This window comes from Mobula birostris, chromosome 21 (assembly GCF_030028105.1).
Source record: "Mobula birostris isolate sMobBir1 chromosome 21, sMobBir1.hap1, whole genome shotgun sequence".
Classification (NCBI taxonomy): Eukaryota; Metazoa; Chordata; class Chondrichthyes; order Myliobatiformes; family Myliobatidae; genus Mobula; species Mobula birostris.
In genome coordinates this window covers 37,990,797-38,007,161 of record NC_092390.1, presented here as the reverse complement: position 1 = coordinate 38,007,161, position 16,365 = coordinate 37,990,797, and the positions used below count along the sequence as shown (strand labels likewise).

Genomic DNA, 16,365 nt, shown 5'->3' with positions numbered 1-16,365 from the left:
CCCATCGGCAACTTTAAACAATCGCCGAATTAAAAGAAAATTCCTTTTTACGAACTGTTTTAATAAAAGCATTAATCGAATTCCTCCAACAACGTCTGACGGCCGTGCAGTTAATGTTGTGGTATTTCTGGAACACAGATTGTGAATATTAAAAAAAAACTTACCTTTAAAAATGATCGATACTATCGGGTCGGGCGTTCCAAATGTTGATGATGGAAGATTACTGGCTGATTCTACTATTAAACGAAGCATTTTGACATTCCCAAACAGCAAGCACGAATGTGTGCAACGGCCGGGTTCAGCCTGACATCGTCAGTGCATCTACCACCTCCCCAGTGGTGAAAGGGGAAATGATTCATAGGCTAGTAATGAGATCTTTAATGAGAGATGCATAGGTTGAGGCGGATTGGTTACCACACCTGGAAGCCAGTACCTGCGCCACCTACACAAGGGCTAACACCGAAAAACACCCCACGGAACGCGAGTTGCAAAAAGCATTGCCACGTAGCGCATAAGTAAACGGGAACTTCTCAAAACCAGTGGAAAATTCGTGGATGTGCCTCGGGAAAGCCTTAGTTAACTTGTTCAAGCGTCACAGCTGTTGAATGAGTGTCTTGATAACTCACTGTTGTAATCCTGCCGCTGGCCATAAACTCTGCCAATTACTATAGTCAATAATTAAGCATTTGTTAAAAACTACGCCTTAACCTGATAAGGGAAATTATGGTAGTGGTCAACACACGACAGACAGCCGCTAAATATTAATATTCTTAAGTTAGAATAGAGTTAGACACACCCATGAACCTCAATCAGGTCATAAATCAGTTTCATAATGCGCAAAACCACGGTATGATAAAAACCCTGTTTCAATGAAATCACGTTTATTGTAAAATGCAACGGGTTCCGCAGGCGTACAGTTTCAACTCTCCTGTTACCATTTCTATTCAGAAGGGGGAAACAGATGAATGGCAGTGATCCTGACCAATTACATCAAGGAGTAAACTAGCAGTGGTACATGCAAAAAAAATCATAGACATTCATACATTTTCATTTACGACAATAAGTATTACTTGTGAAGACAGTTATGTTATATGGATCAGAATGTTGGACAGTATCTAGTAACATGAGGAAACAAATTGAAGCAGCAGAGATGTGGTTTTTGAGGAGGATGAAAAGAATATCATGGACAAAAGGAATATCTAAGGAGGATGTCATGAACAGAGCAAGCACAAAAAGAGAAATAACGTATGAGATCATGAAAAGGCAACGTAACTTCATTGGACATGTGATTAGGAAAGAGGAGTTAGAATGCACAGTAAAGGAAGGCAAAGACAAATGATGATGGAGACAGCAGCCAGAGAACTGGAAATGCATACCAATGAATTGATCCACTTGACTCAAATCAGGAGTGTGTGGGCCATGGCAGTCAAAGCTCAATCTGGGCACGGCACCTGATGATGATGACGATGTGACGACTGACGACAGGAGTGCCCAATGCCCGAAGAAATGCCCTATTCTGGTTTTGGGCCCTATTGTGTTATATTTTGAGGTAGAGGTGTGCGTTTCCCTCACTTTTCTATAAAGATACTTTTTAAAAAATAAAATATAGTTATACATTGGGGGTCATTGCATTGACTTCGTTCCCCGTTGCAAGGATATCATCACATTCAATCATATTTACAAAGCAATATCAACATGCGCAGAATGTGTGATTAGTAAACAGAGACCTGTCTTTTGGTAAATGGAGACCAGTGATAGGAGCACGTGATCACACCCCTGAGTATGTTATTGGTATCTATTGGTATCAGAACCTTGAAACTTGAGACTTCTGGTGATGAACAATGCCATCAAATGATTTTGGCTGCCTCCACAGAGAAACATCTGGCAGGATCCCCACATTGATTTATTTATTTATTTAGTCAGTCATAGTCATACTTTATTGATCCTGGAGGAAATTGGTTTTCATTACATTTGCACCATAAACAATTAAATAGTAATAAAACCATAAACAGTTAAATAGTAATATGTAAATTATGCCAGGAAATAAGTCCAGGACCAGCCTATTGGCTCAGGGTGTCTGACCCTCCAAGGGAGGAGTTGTAAAGTTTGATGGCCACAGGCAGGAATGACTTACTGTGACGCTCTGTGCTGCATCTTGGAGGAATGAGTCTCTGGCTGAATGTACTCCTGTGCCCACCCAGTACATTATGTCGTGGATGGGAGACATTGACCAAGATGGCATGCAACTTAGACAGCATCCTTTTTTCAGACACCACCGTCAGATTTATCTATCTATCTATCTATTTATTTATTTATTTATTTATTTATTTACGGGATGTGGGCATTTCCAGCTAAGCCAGCATTTATTGCCCATCCCTGGTTGCCCTTGAGAAGGTGGTGATGAGCTGTCGTCTTGAATTGTTGCAGACCCTGAGGTGTAGGTACACCCACAGTACTGTTAGACAGGGAATTTCAGGAGTTTGACCCAGCAATAATGAAGGAACGGTGATGTGTTTCCAAGTCGGGATGGTGAGTGACTTGGAGGGGGATTTCCAAGTGGTGGTGTTCCCAGGTATCTGCTGTTCTCATCCTTCTAGATGGTAGTGGCCATGGGTCTGGAAGGTGCTGCCTTAGGAATGTTTGAGTGTTGTTGCAGTGCATCTTGTAGATAGTACACGATGCTGCAACTGTTCGTTGATGGGGGAGGGATTGGATGCTTGTGGAAGGGATACCAATCGAATGGGCTGCCTTGTACTGGATGGTGTCAAGCTTCCTGAGTATTCATGGAGCTGCACTCATCCAGGTGAGAGGCGAGTATTCCATTACACTCCAGACCTGAACCTTGTAGATGGTGGTCAGGCTTTGGGGAGTCAGGAGGTGAGTTACACACTGCAGGATTCCTAGCCTTTGACCTGCTGTGGTAGCCGTGGTGTTTATATAGCTAGACAAGTTCAGCTTCCTGTCAATGGTAACCTTCAGGATGTCGATATTAGGGGATTCAGTGATGGTGATGCTACTGAATATCAAGGGACGTTGGTTAGAGCCTCTCTTGTTGGAGATGGTCATTGCCTGGCACTTGCGTGGCTGGAATGTTACTTGCCACTTGTCAGCCCAAGCCCAGATATTGTCCAGGTCCTGCTGCATTTGGGTATGAGGAGGGGAGAGGGGGAGGGAATGTCGACTCAGACCATGGTATGAACTGCTTCGCTATCTGAGGAGTCATGAATGGTGCAGAACATTATGCAGTCATCTGCGAACATTCCTACTTCCTCCAGGACAATTACTGCCTGATTGACTTGCAGTCAAAGATAATTTTCTGCAGAAACTTTCCTTGAGGAACTGATAATTGGCCTAGGTAGGTCACTTGCACAAGAGTGGACTTGATTCTACTGGAAATATCCTTGACATTATCTTAGAATTTTAATTTAATAGTGTTATAAGGCAACAATTTATGATCTCTTCCCTCTTCCTCTTCTGCTTTGCTTGATTACTTATGGACTCCTGCATATGCCCTACATAATTCACTAACTGCATATTAAGATAGTATGTAAGGTAAGTTTTCAGTTGATTTAGAGACTATCCTAACTGAAATGCATTGATAAGAAAGCAAAAAAAAACTGTGTTTATTTTTTAAGTTTCTGGATCTGTTGTGTCTTCTCAAAAGTCTTCTCGTTAAAACAGAAACATAAAAATATAATGTCTTCTTATTAAAGTATAAGGAACAGGATTTTCCCCTTCATATCTGCCCTGCCATTCAAAGAAAAATCAGGTGTAATCTTTTACCTCAGTGGCACGCCCTTGCATTAACCCCATTTATTTTGATTCATAAATCAGAAAGTCAATTGATTGCTACCCAGCAACAAAACATCCACAGCTTTCTTGATACAAAATCAATTTGCTACCTTCTGGGAGAAATTTATTTTAATTGCGATACTGAACAACTGAATAGTTTTTTTTTAAGACTGACCATTGGTTCCAAACATTTCATCCAGGAGAAACATAAAACTGGTATCTATTCTGTCAAGCCCTGTAATAATGTTGTATTTTTTAAGGAAATCATCTTCAGAAAAGAATCAAAGCATTGTACTATCAGGTATTTTTCAGGCTTTGAATATCAATAATATTTATTGAGTAGGTAAGTATTATTAACAATTATATTTGCAATAGTTGTTAGTTGCTTGAGGGCAGTAATAACTGCAATCTTGTATCATAGGTGCTGCCTTACAGTTAACACTTGCAGTTATGTGAAGCAATTTTAGCAATATTATCAGTTCTGAAAGTTAGCAAGCTCTGGAAGTTTCGGATCATTTCATTGATTGTAATGCTTTCACTTTTGAACATTTAATTACTAATAGTAGTTTTGAATTACAACCTTCTGAAATTGAAAAGAAACTGTTAACTATATTTGTATCTAAATTGAAACACATACATTATGTACTTGAATTATTTGGCTTGGCTTCTTACTTAAATGCATAGGAAAGTGAATAAGTTTTCAAATTTGAAAACAATCACATTGAGTGCAGTTGACAGTGATGAAATGCGGTATTTTTGTCTCATCGCCTCATTGCCTTTTAAGATTAATTAGCACAGAAGTGAACAAAATGAAGACGTTACTATATCTATCTTGCAGAAAATCTGTGGGTTTATCTGACAGTTGGAGCTACTTGAAAAAATGCAAAAATACAAATTGGGAGGCATTTTGTGTGTTTCAGTATTCGGGAAGAAGCACTGAATGATTCTAATAATTTGAAAATGTGAAGCACCTGGAGAAATTGGATAAAAACATTCGGTGTTGGATGTTCCTAACATTTTTTGGGAAAAATATGCTTTCTAAATAAAACACAACATAAAATAAGACGTTAATTTCTACTGAAGTAGGAACTATAATAGAGTTGTCTTTAAGAATGATGCAAATTTATAAATCTTAGAACATAGAACATGGAACGGTATAGCACAGGAAAAGGCCCTTTAGTCCACGATATTGTGTTGAACTCATGAAATCAATAATATAATGCCCAACTAATCCCTTCTGCTTTCACAACATCCATACTGTATCCTTCCATTTCCTACACATTCATGTGCCTGTCTAAAAGCCACGAACACCTCTTTTGTATTTGCCTCCACCACCATTGAGAGAGGTAAAGGATGAGATTGCTGGGGCCTTGACCAATATCTTCATGTCTTCTCTAGCCACAGGCGATGTCCCTGAGGAATGGCAGTAGCCAATGCTGCTTCAGTATTCAAGAGGGGAAATAGGATAATCCTGGAAACTATAGATTGGTGAGTCTCACAACAGTGGTAGGGAAAAGGATTCCAGGCACCCACTACTTGTTGTGTTTAACTTTTCTCTGTACACTTCTTTTGAACTTACTCTCTTACTTTAATTGAATGCCCTCTGGGATTAGATATTTCAATCCTGGGAAAAGGATATCGGCTGTGTACTGTATCTATGACTCTCATAATCCTATAAATCTTTATCAGATCTCTTCTCTGCCTTTTCTGGTCCAAAGAAAACAAAACCAATTTGTCCATCCTCTACTTATAGCACATACCCTCTAATCCAGATAACATCCTGGTAAGCATCTTCTACACTCTCCCTGAAGCCTTGACATCCTTCCTATAATGGGGCAACCATTACTGCAATGCAATACTTTGCAATACTCCAGGTGCAGCCTTACTTGGATGGGGCTTAGGAGGACAATGGCGCCTAATGGCAACTCCTTTACTTGCATCTTCGGAAACAACTCTATTTCTATCTTTAATATCTCGATTTTTCCCTTTCAGGGTTCTTTTGAAGACCTTGACCTGGAGTTACATGCTGACTTTGGTTCTTTGCGGAAATGGGACCCGCTCTCGGGGTCTTATGACTGGCCGTTTCACGATATACCAAGGACGCGGCCTAGAAGACTAGTGGGCCTTCAGGGTGCTGGGTTCTCATGGCTCTGGAGATGGATGGATTTGGGGTTGGTGCCACCGCAGAAAACTGGTGTGTCCTGGGAGAAAGAAGATTGAACGTAGCAAGCTGGCTGCTGGCTGTGTGCCCAGAGACCTGACTTCTTTGGGCACAGGGCTCGGAAAAAGCGACGCAACAGACTTTTAACATCGTAAATCAGTGAGTTGCTTTGATATGTCTCCCCTCTCGCTGTGAAACGGGGACACTTCTTTTTCCCTTATTATACAGAGAGAGAGAGAGCCTGTGGTATGTCAAATTACCGAGTGAACGAGTAGTCTTTGTGGTACTGCAAGTCTGTGTCTTTATTGATGCCTTGCTGCGCACTTGAGTGTTCGATGGGGGGGAGGAGGCGTCAATGCTTTTTTGCTGGTGGGGGGGGTCATCACTTTGCTGCTGCTTATGTGTGGGAGGGAGATGCTGGGGGACATTTTGGCATTCTAACATTTAACTGTCATTCATTCTTTGGGCACTCCTCTGTTTTTGTGGATGTTTGCGAAAAAAAAAACTTCAGGATGTATATTATATACATTTCTGACATTATTGGGAGCATGTGGCCAAGTGGTTAAGGCATTGGACTAGCTACCTGAAGGTCGTGAGTTCGAACCCCAGCCGAGGGAACGTGTTGTGTCCTTGAGCAAGGCACTTAATCACACATTGCTCTGCGACGACACTGGTGCCAAGCTGTATGGGTCCTAATGCCCTTCCCTTGGACAACATCGGTGTTGTGGAGAGGGAAGACTTGCAGCAAGGGCAACTGCTGGTCTTCCATACAACCTTGCTCAGGCCTGCGCCCTGGAGAGTGAAGACTTTCCAGGCACAGATCCATGGTCTCGCAAGACTAACAGATGCTCTCTGACATTAAAGATACCCATTGAAACTAGAGCCTTATAAAGCTGCAACATAACTTCACAACTCATGAACTCAGTTCCTTGACAAATAAGTACAAGCAAACTATGTGTCTTTTTTACCACTCTATCAAACTGTGTGGCCACTTTCAAGGGGCTATGGACTCGGACTCCAAGATCCCTCTGCACATCGACACTGCCATTAACTGTGTACTGTCTCCTTACATTTGAACTCCCAGAGTGCAACACTTCACATTTGCCCCAGTTAAACCTGATCCGCCATTCTCCCCTAATAATTGCAACTGATTTATATCCTGTTGTACCCTTTGCCAGTCTACTACTCTGTCCACAGCACCACTAACACATCTTATCAACTCAGTCAAAAAAATTCATGTCATTATGCAGTATACATCATAAACAGCAGAGGTCTAAGTATGGATTCCTGCAGGACACCACTATTCCAGCCAGAATATGTTCCATTGAACACTACCCTCTGTCTTCTATGTGCAAGCCAATTCTGAATCCAAGCAGCTAGTTAACCGTGGGACCCGTGCATGTTTATCTTCCGGATGAGCCTTCCATGAGGGACCTTTCCAAGCACCTTACTAAAATCCACGTAGGCAACATCCGCAGCTCTACTTTCATCAATCACCTTCATAAACTCCTTGAAAAGCTCAACAAGTTAGTAAGCCACAACTTTCCCCACACAAAGCCATGCTTACTGTCCCTAGTTAGGACATAGGTTTCCCATTGCTTATAAATCCAATCCCTAAGTATCTTCTTCCCTACCACTGTCGTGAGACTCCCACTAGTCTGTAGTTTCCAGGATTATCTCTACTTCCTTCTTAATAATGATGCCCACTGGGACATCACCTGTGGCTAGAGAGGTTGTGGAGATATTGGTCAAGGCCCCAGCAAACAATATACATCCTGAAATGCTCTTCCTTGGTAAATACTGATGCAAAGTACTCATTTAGCACCTTACTGATATCCCCTGCCTCCAAGCTCATGTTCCGCCCTGTATCTTTGAGTGGTCCTTCCCAATCCCTAGGAGGTGAAATATGAAAGAATCCTCAGCACAGACCAAAATTTTCTCATGTTCTTCAGAAATTAGGAATAAAAGCAATAGATTGTTTTTAAAACCATTGTTGTAGAATCTCAGGTGGTGACGAGAGGACGTACGGGAGTGAGATATGCCAACTAGTGGAGTGGTGCCGCAGCAACAACCTGGCACTCAATGTCAGTAAGACGAAAGAGCTGATTGTGGACTTCAGGAAGGGTAAGACGAAGGAACACATACCAATCCTCATAGAGGGATCAGAAATGGAGAGAGTGAGCAGCTTCAAGTTCCTGGGTGTCAAGATCTCTGAGGATCTAATCTGGTCCCAACATATTGATGTAGTCATAAAGAAGGCAAGACAGCGGCTATACTTTATTAGGAGTTTGAAGCGATTTGGCATGTCAATAAATACACTCAAAAACTTCTATATTTGTACCGTGGAGAGCATCCTGACAGGCTGCACCACTGTCTGGTATAGAGGGGCTACTGCACAAGACTGAAAGAAGCTGCAGACGGTTGTAAATTCAGTCAGCTTCATCTTGGGCACTAGCCTACAAAGTACCCAGGACATCTTTAGGGAGCAATGTCTCAGAAAGGCAGCATCCTTTATTAAAGACCTCCAGCACCCAGGGCATGCACTTTTCTCACTGTTACCATCAGGTAGGAGACACAGAAGCCTGAAGGCACACACTCAGTGATTCAGGAACAGCTTCTTTCCCTCAGCCATCCGATTCCAAAATGGACTTTGAAGCTTTGGACACTAACTCGCTTATTTTAATATACAGTATTTCTGTTTTTGCACATTTTAAAATCTATTCAATGCACGTAATTGATTTACTTGTTTATTATTATTATTATTATTATTTTATTTTTTTCTTCTATATTATGTATTGCATTGAACTGCTGCTGCTAAGTTAACAAATTTCATGTCACATGCCGGTGATAATAAACCTGATTCAGATTCTGAGATTGAAGCACTCCCATCTGATGGTGAAAGTAGAATAAGAGCAGAAACAAATGTGCATCACAAGAAGCCACATAAGAATTTGTTTAGAATTGATTGTTAATGTTTCAATTAGATGAATTTTTGTCAGTACCCTAAATCCTAATTCCCATAAAATCCCACTCTCCCCACCCCACCTGCCTATTATTCTATCTCACCTGGATCCACCTGTCACTTCCTAACTCTTGTTCCATCCCTTCCCTCCACCCTTTTCTACTGACCACTTCTATTTTCAGTCCAGGGGAATGGTCTTCACCCAAAACATCAACCGTCGTTTCCTTCCATAGATACTGCCTGACCCACTGAGTTCTCAGATTTAGATTAACAGAATAAAGCAAAATTAAATTGCCCTATTTTCTGCCCAAACTGCTCACTATATCAGGATCATCCTTAAGCAAAAGTATGATCACTGGGTTACTTTTTTCAGCAACAAACTGTTCCCCAGATTTCCTCTCTTTGCCTCCAACAACTGCTATAGAATTCTAATATGCATGCAGCTGTCTCTATGCCCCTTCTCTAGTCTCCAGTCAGAATCACAGGGAATTGTGGACACAGCTATATAGGACCCTGGTCAGATTCCACTTGGAGTGCTGTGCTCAATTCTGGTCGCCTTACTATAGGAAGGACGTGGAAACCATAGAAAGGGTGCAGAGGAGATTTACAAGGATGTTGCCTGGATTGGGGAGCATGCCTTATGAGAATAGGTTGCATGAACTCGGTCTTGGAGCGACAGAGGATGAGAGATGACCTGATAGAGGTGTATAAGATAATGAGAGGCATTGATCACGTGGATAGTCAGAAGCTTTTCCCCAGGGCTGAAGTGGCTAGCATGAGAGGGCATAGTTTTAAGGTGCTTGGAAGTAGGTACAGAGGAGATGTCAGGGGAGTTTTTTACGCAGAGAGTGGTGAGTGCGTGGAATGGGCTGCCGGTGGTGATGGTGGAGGCGGAAATTATTGTGTCTTTTAAGAGACTCCTGGATGGCTACATGGAGCTTAGAAAAAGAGGGCTATGGGTAAGGCCTAAGTAGTTCTAAGGTAGGGACATGTTTGGCATAGCTTTGTGGGCCGAAGGGCCTGTATTGTGTTGTATATTTTCTATGTATCCATGTTTCTAACTCAGCACATCACAGAAACCAGACTCCTCTCCATGTTCTCACTCGCTCAGCCAATGTAAGTAAAGACCCCACCCACTCTGGACATCCTCCCTTTTTATCTCTCCCATCCGGAAGAAAGCACATACCACCAGGCATAAGGACAGGGTGTTATCAGACTCCCTAGGATGATTAAATGGACTTTTGACCTCACAATCTACTTTGTTATGATCTTGCACCTTATTGTTTACCTGCACTGTAGCTGTTACACTTTATTGTTTTACCTTGTACTACCTCAATGCACTGTGTAATGAATTGATCTGTATGAACAGTATGCAGGACAAGCTTTTCACTGTGCCTCAGTACGTGTGACAATAATAAACTTATACAATCTAGTCTGACAGAGTAAACTTCTAAGTGCTCTCTCAGACTCAGTTCCAAACTAGCATCTTTCCTGTATTTCTCTCCCATATCCCTCCCTGTCTATCTTGGTCCATATTATCCACCTCCCACACGATTGTCCCTACCCTTTTTCTTTTGAAGTGCTAACTCCACCCTTTCTAAAGCTGCTGTGTCATTTGTTTTCAATAATGCAGCTATTTCATGCTCTTTGTAATTATGCTAGCATTGATGGCAAACAATAAAGACATATGAATTCCATATTTGTACAATGCCTCCAACCATTTCTAATGTTTAGGCTCTCCAGTGCTTGTTAGTTACACAAGATGAATTGAATCACAGGGAGAGGCCGACTAGGGAATAATGAAGCACCCAGTGAAGAAATGGAAAAAAAAGTGACCGAATTTGGAGTATCTGGTTCTCAGATAAATGTGTCATTGGCACAAGTTTCAAGGATGACTCATTCTTCTTAAACAAAGTAAGTTTAGCAAATACAACTTCTGAGACTTCTGTTGTGATTACAATGTATTCAAAAGGTAGAACTATGTTATTTGCAAGTCTTCATTTCGTTAAGTAACATTTCTCTCCACTGGGACAATGAAAAGAAGGGTATTTCATTGTTTAAAATGAAATACAGAAAAGGGTGGATTTTGTAATGAGAATAATTCTATTCTACAAAAGCAAAGTACTTTAAATATGGAGAATCCTTCAGGTCTATGAAAGGGCAACATTTACTTTCTGAAACTGACATCAACTCTACAGATCATGCAAATGCATAAAAATCTCTGATACTGTAAGTGGATCTAGCTGAGTCTACCCTAGCCTAAATCAAAGGGTTCGGGTTAGGTCAACAAAATTAACCTGGGGTTCACCCATTTAAAAATATTCTGCTATACAATGCACTGACACCAGCGCTCAGTTCTGTACTATGCAGTAACTGAGGTTTGGAAACCCCTGGCCCCCAAAAAACTTCCATTAATTACAGTTTATAACAACTTCTACCAAGTCACTTGTATTTGATTGTAAAAGCAAATCGTTCACTTATAGTTCAGCTTCCACTTTAATCAAACACGCGTGTACAGAACCTTATTTAACATTTTGTAAATTAAAAAATGTTGATCAAAGTTTGCTTCTGAGTATGCTGTGAGAATTCTTTAATGTATTTTGTACTCAGCTCGAGGGCATCGCGGCTGCTAGGCAGAATACACTTAACAGCAAATTTCGAAAGTCAGTTCACAGGGCGTTCTCGACTGAATTTCAGATTTCACTAGATCTTACTGGATTCCTTCATTAGGCGAGTGGCAAGCAGGACATGAAAACAGCAACTATGATTTTTTCATAAATAACAAGGTATCCTTTCGAGACTGGCTGCAACTGCATCTATTTCCACCCCCCGTCGTGGTTATGCCGAAAGAAGTACACTGATCTTCATTATGTAAGGCAGTTTTGTGGCCCGTGGGTTCGTCGTATCATGGGGATGGCTTTAATTTGTCAAAGTGTTTATTTCGCCTCTGTCCCATTTCAGTCGCGCTTGGGTTTTTTTTTATATAGGTATCCACGTCCGCTGCTGATAATAGAGAAAATTGGCCAACACCTGCCTGACTTCTGAGAAACAGGGGCACAGTGCAGCGCCACCTTAACCACTCATCTGAAAGCCTGTACTATGTCCCCAAAGCAGCCAATCGCACATTGACTGAGAATTGGAAAGGTTGGTTGTTACGCTCACACTAGCCTCCTGGGGTGTCTTATCAAAAATATCAGATGAAAATAATCTTTCACTTGACTGAAGTTTTTAGATCAGGAATTCACTCAAGAGACAAGCCTTGCTGTGCCATTAATTACTCATACAACTCGAAAACACGCCCTTCTGCTGACCCATCAAGGGTGTATTCGCGTCGATCGCCCACTAATTTCCCCTCAAATACTGCCACTCATCTACATTAGAGGCAGTTTACTGCGGCTAATTATGCACCAATGTCGTTTTAAAAAAATTTGTCATGAAAATGATGTTATAACGTATCTGTTAACTTTTGTTTATAATATACAGTGCTGCAAAAAGCTTATGACAGTAAACCTGAACAACCCGCCCAGCTTTGGGCTGTGGAAGGAGACCCGGGAGGGTGCAGGGTGAGCTGGAGATCAGGTTTCTGGGAGGCCGTAGTTCGAATAACCGCACCGTAGTTTGCATAATAACGATGGGCACCGCTCCCCATCCGACTCTGTGCGCGCGTCCGCACGGTGCCTACGACCTGTGCGCGTGCAAAGGATGCCGCGCTCGCGCACGCAGTGGATCGCACGCGCACGCCCGGCTAGGTCCCGATACGCCCCGGGGTCGGAGGCGGGGAAATTTGAATTCGCACGATGACATTCTGTCGGGGCGGTTGGTGAACGGCCTGTCACTGTGGCTTCCAGAGCCCTGCTCGCCTTCACTTGTCTTCTGTGGCCGCAGCCGCGCAAGAAATGACCTCGAAAAACATCATTAGTAGCCGCTTCGGCCTCGGCAAAAACATCATGACCAAGTCGGACGGCGAGGCGGAGAAACTCCGCAAGGAAAACGCGCAGTTAAAGAGGTCCCTGGAAGAGCTGAGCAAAGGCCGGACGTGGGAGAGGGAGAGGAACAGGCTGCTGGAGGTGCGTTGGCTTCCCTCGGAGAGCCGCTCTGCCTAGCTCCGCGGTGAATACCGCGGGCTGTGCGGGATCCGCAGACGGCCACGGGTGAGGTTTGAGGGGGAGATGGAAGAGCCAGAGACGTGATATTCTGTCGGGGTGTAGACCCCATCGCCTGGCAATGTGCCCATTAACCTGGCTGCAGCATTTTTATGCACCGTGGCTGGCTGCCTTCGTAAAAAGATGAATGCTGGAAAGCGAGAGGGGTTAATGATTCATTTCCTGGACCCTTTATTTTCCTTTGCGCTACGTGGCTGAAGCCCACTTCTCTTCCCCCAATAACCCCGCCACCCCCGGCGTTCATATCGGAGCTGTTAAATCCCCACATTTCTCCCCGACAACATTGGAAAGAACTGTCTGGATAGGCCATAATAACAATACTGTGGAAGCCGGAAGTGCTCAGGGAGCTTTCCGAGAAACAATGTTTCAGGTCGACACACAAAATGCTGGAGGAACTCAGCAGCATCTATGGAAAAGAGTATAGTTGTCGTTTCGGACCGCGATCCTTCAGCAGGACTGCAAGTATTCCATTACACTCCTAACTCTTGCCTTGTAGATGTAGAAAATCTGCAATTGTCACTCACCTCTGACTTACTCTTATAGTCATGTTATTTATATAGTTGACATGTTTTGTTTCTTCTCCGTGTTAATGCTTGGGATATTGATGGAGATTTAGAGAGGGTAATGCCATTTAAATGTCAAGAGTAGGTGTGTTAGATTATGTCTTGATGAAGACCACTTTGTGCAGCAAATGTTGCCATGTCTGAATGTTGTGTAGGCATTGACTGCTTTATTTGCTGTCGTGTGCGAATAAAACTGAAATGGCAGATAGTGCCTATGAATGGATTATATAAGCTGCACATAGAAACTGGTTTTAGCATGCATGAATTCCTCATACTTGTTCAGCATGTAGTCATGCTAGTTTTTATCATGGCTGTTAAGCAGGTAGTTTTCATCATTCATGCTGCTGTTTTATTGAAGCCTGTATTGGGGATAAAACAATCTACCAGAACTTAAATTTTGTACCAAAATTGAACCTGTCAGTCATTTTGTCAGTTTCTATTGGGTTTCTTCAGTTAGGTTCTTTATTGAAAATTGGAGACCATTTGAAAAATTTCTTGTTGACATAGCCTCTGGATCAAAAATTTTCAGACTGAACAATTTGGGTGGTGCTTTTTAAGGCTTTAAAACTGAAAATTTCAAGGCTCAAGTTCAATGTAAAAATATCCCGAATTTCTACCATTGTATTATTTTACACTTTAAGCTCCAATAACCACCTTATTTTGGCTTCAAAATTAAGCTGGCTACTTTTTCTTGGGAGATGATATCCTTGCATTTTGATAAAATTCAGTGATTTTTTTTTAAACATGAAAACTTCAAGTCATGTCCTTACAAAGTTTTTCTTTGTGTCTAGAAAATTCTTGAACTTGAAACCACAAAACAGAAGCAGACCCAAGAACTTGAGCAGAAGGATAAGCAGATTCTGACAATGAAAGATCAACTCTCAAAATCTGGTGGGAAAGATGTGGCTTCTCTACGTAACCAGCTTGCGGAAAAAGATAAAGATGCCAAAACAAAAGAGCAACTCTTCAAGTCTTTGAGTGAGGAAACCGAAAACCTGAAAAATGAATTGTCTGCAATCACATTAAAATGTAAAGAACTTGAAAAGAATGCTTCAACATTTCAAGCCCAGGTAAAGCTTATTAACAATTGCAGTATTTGTACTTAAATTTGTAGAAGTAGCTAACACTTGATTTGCTGTGTTTTGTTTGGTTTACTATGATAAACTGTCCAGATGAATTGTATAATACAAGACCTGCCTTTGGAAAAGTGAGTACCCCTTGCTGGGGGGGTGGGGAAATGACCTATGACCATGAGCACTGCAGTATTCAGTGCTCAGGGACATAGGACATAGGACATGGGTACATAAGAGAATGCAAAAATATTCTTTTGAGGTTAGGGAAACAGCAGAAGTGATGCAGAAAGAAGTGTTGAAGGCTGCTGCTTTGAATTTTAGGAGCTGAACAGATTTTAGTAGTGTTTCAAGTATAGTTAACCCATGCATACTTTCTTCTGCACCACTGTTCAGAGTTGAGAAAGTAAACAGGGTAAACTTCATCTTAAGGCTATGACTTTCAGAAGGATTAAGATTCCTGTAGATCAGGGGCCCCAATCTGGGGTCCACGGACCCTTTGGTTAATGGTAATGGTCCAAGGCATAAAAAAGGTTGGCAACCCTTGTAGATGTCTGAGGTAAGGGATGCTCCTTGCATCTCTACATAGCAGGTAAAACAGTTTAGTGATACAATATTTCAACTTGCTTTGCCATAGATTTTTGAAACATGATGGCATTGCAATCAGGCAGGTGGAGAGTAACCACTTTGGCTTTTGTCTTGCATATAGTGAAAAGGTCTTTTGTGAAAACTGGTGAGTCATTTGCTGCAGGATACTCAACCTCTGAACTACTCAAAGCCACGGTCCTTGTATGGCTCATCCGGATGAGTTCCTACTGGGTATTGATGGCAGGGAACCCAGGTGTGGCAGTGTTTTTGAATGTCATGGCAAATGATTAGATGGTTGTAGGTAACCCAAGGTAATTTCTAAAGTAAGTACATGTTCGGCACAGCATTGTGCCCCAAAGGGCCTGTATTGTGCTGTAGGTTTTCTATGTTTCTATGGTTATTGTCTTGCATTTTTATGGATCAGTTGTTATTTGCTCTATATCAGCTGAAGCCTGAACTTTATCTGGGGATTAATGCGTGCAGACAGGGGTTGCTTCATTTCTCAAAATTGAGAATCTTCACATGATGCCATTGAGATTGAATCTATCTGGGCATAGGACATTGCCCTGAGAAGCTTCTGCCGTGGTTTCCTGGGACTGGTGTGATGAATTTCAATAACCGGAACTAGCTTCCTGAGTGCAATGTATAACTCCAAATATTGGAGAGTTTTTCCTCTTAAAACGCATTACTCAGCTTTGTCAGGGCCACAAATGATCAAAGGCTTCCTTGACATCGAGGGCTGTCGGTCACTTCTGTTCTTTTGAACATGTTTGCACCAAGGCTGCATTGAAGTTTGGTGCTAAATGCTTCTGCAAATCCATGTGCCACTTGATAGCATTGTGAAGAATTGAGCCTTTTCTTTAGCATTCACATGTTGCCCTTTCATTGTTGAGGTTGGGAATGTACTTTAAGCCTCTTCCTTTGTCTGTCATCATTCATCAATGACGAACCTTGATCTAATCTTTAGTTTCTGAGTGATTAGTTCTCTGTAATTTTTTTTTGCTGTTTAGCACTCAAGTAATCCTATATTCCAGTTGGTGGTGCTTCATTTTTGGTTCCACCCGGT

General features: G+C 42.0%; 2 protein-coding genes across 8 annotated transcripts in view; one reads left to right on the top strand and one right to left on the bottom strand.

Moving 5' to 3' along the window:
- Nucleotides 1-569, bottom strand: part of LOC140185737 (myoferlin-like) — a 267,873-nt gene extending 267,304 nt beyond the window's left edge. For 2 of the 4 annotated variants that reach the window (XM_072239327.1, XM_072239328.1), the window contains exon 1: nt 165-569. In XM_072239327.1, the coding sequence (XP_072095428.1) occupies nt 165-252 (88 nt within the window). In that variant the 5' untranslated portion in view covers nt 253-569. The remainder of the gene's footprint in view (nt 1-164) is intronic. The other 2 variants (XM_072239329.1, XM_072239330.1) reach the window with 1 other exon arrangement.
- Nucleotides 570-12,730: 12,161 nt separating this feature from the next.
- cep55l (centrosomal protein 55 like) overlaps nt 12,731-16,365 on the top strand; it is a 28,036-nt gene continuing 24,401 nt past the window's right edge. For 2 of the 4 annotated variants that reach the window (XM_072239752.1, XM_072239750.1), the window contains exons 1-2: nt 12,731-12,982; nt 14,433-14,711. In XM_072239752.1, coding sequence (XP_072095853.1) covers nt 12,812-12,982; nt 14,433-14,711 — 450 coding nt within the window. In that variant the 5' untranslated portion in view covers nt 12,731-12,811. Of the gene's footprint in view, nt 12,983-13,003; nt 13,541-14,432; nt 14,712-16,365 lie in introns of those variants that run through there. The other 2 variants (XM_072239753.1, XM_072239754.1) reach the window with 2 other exon arrangements.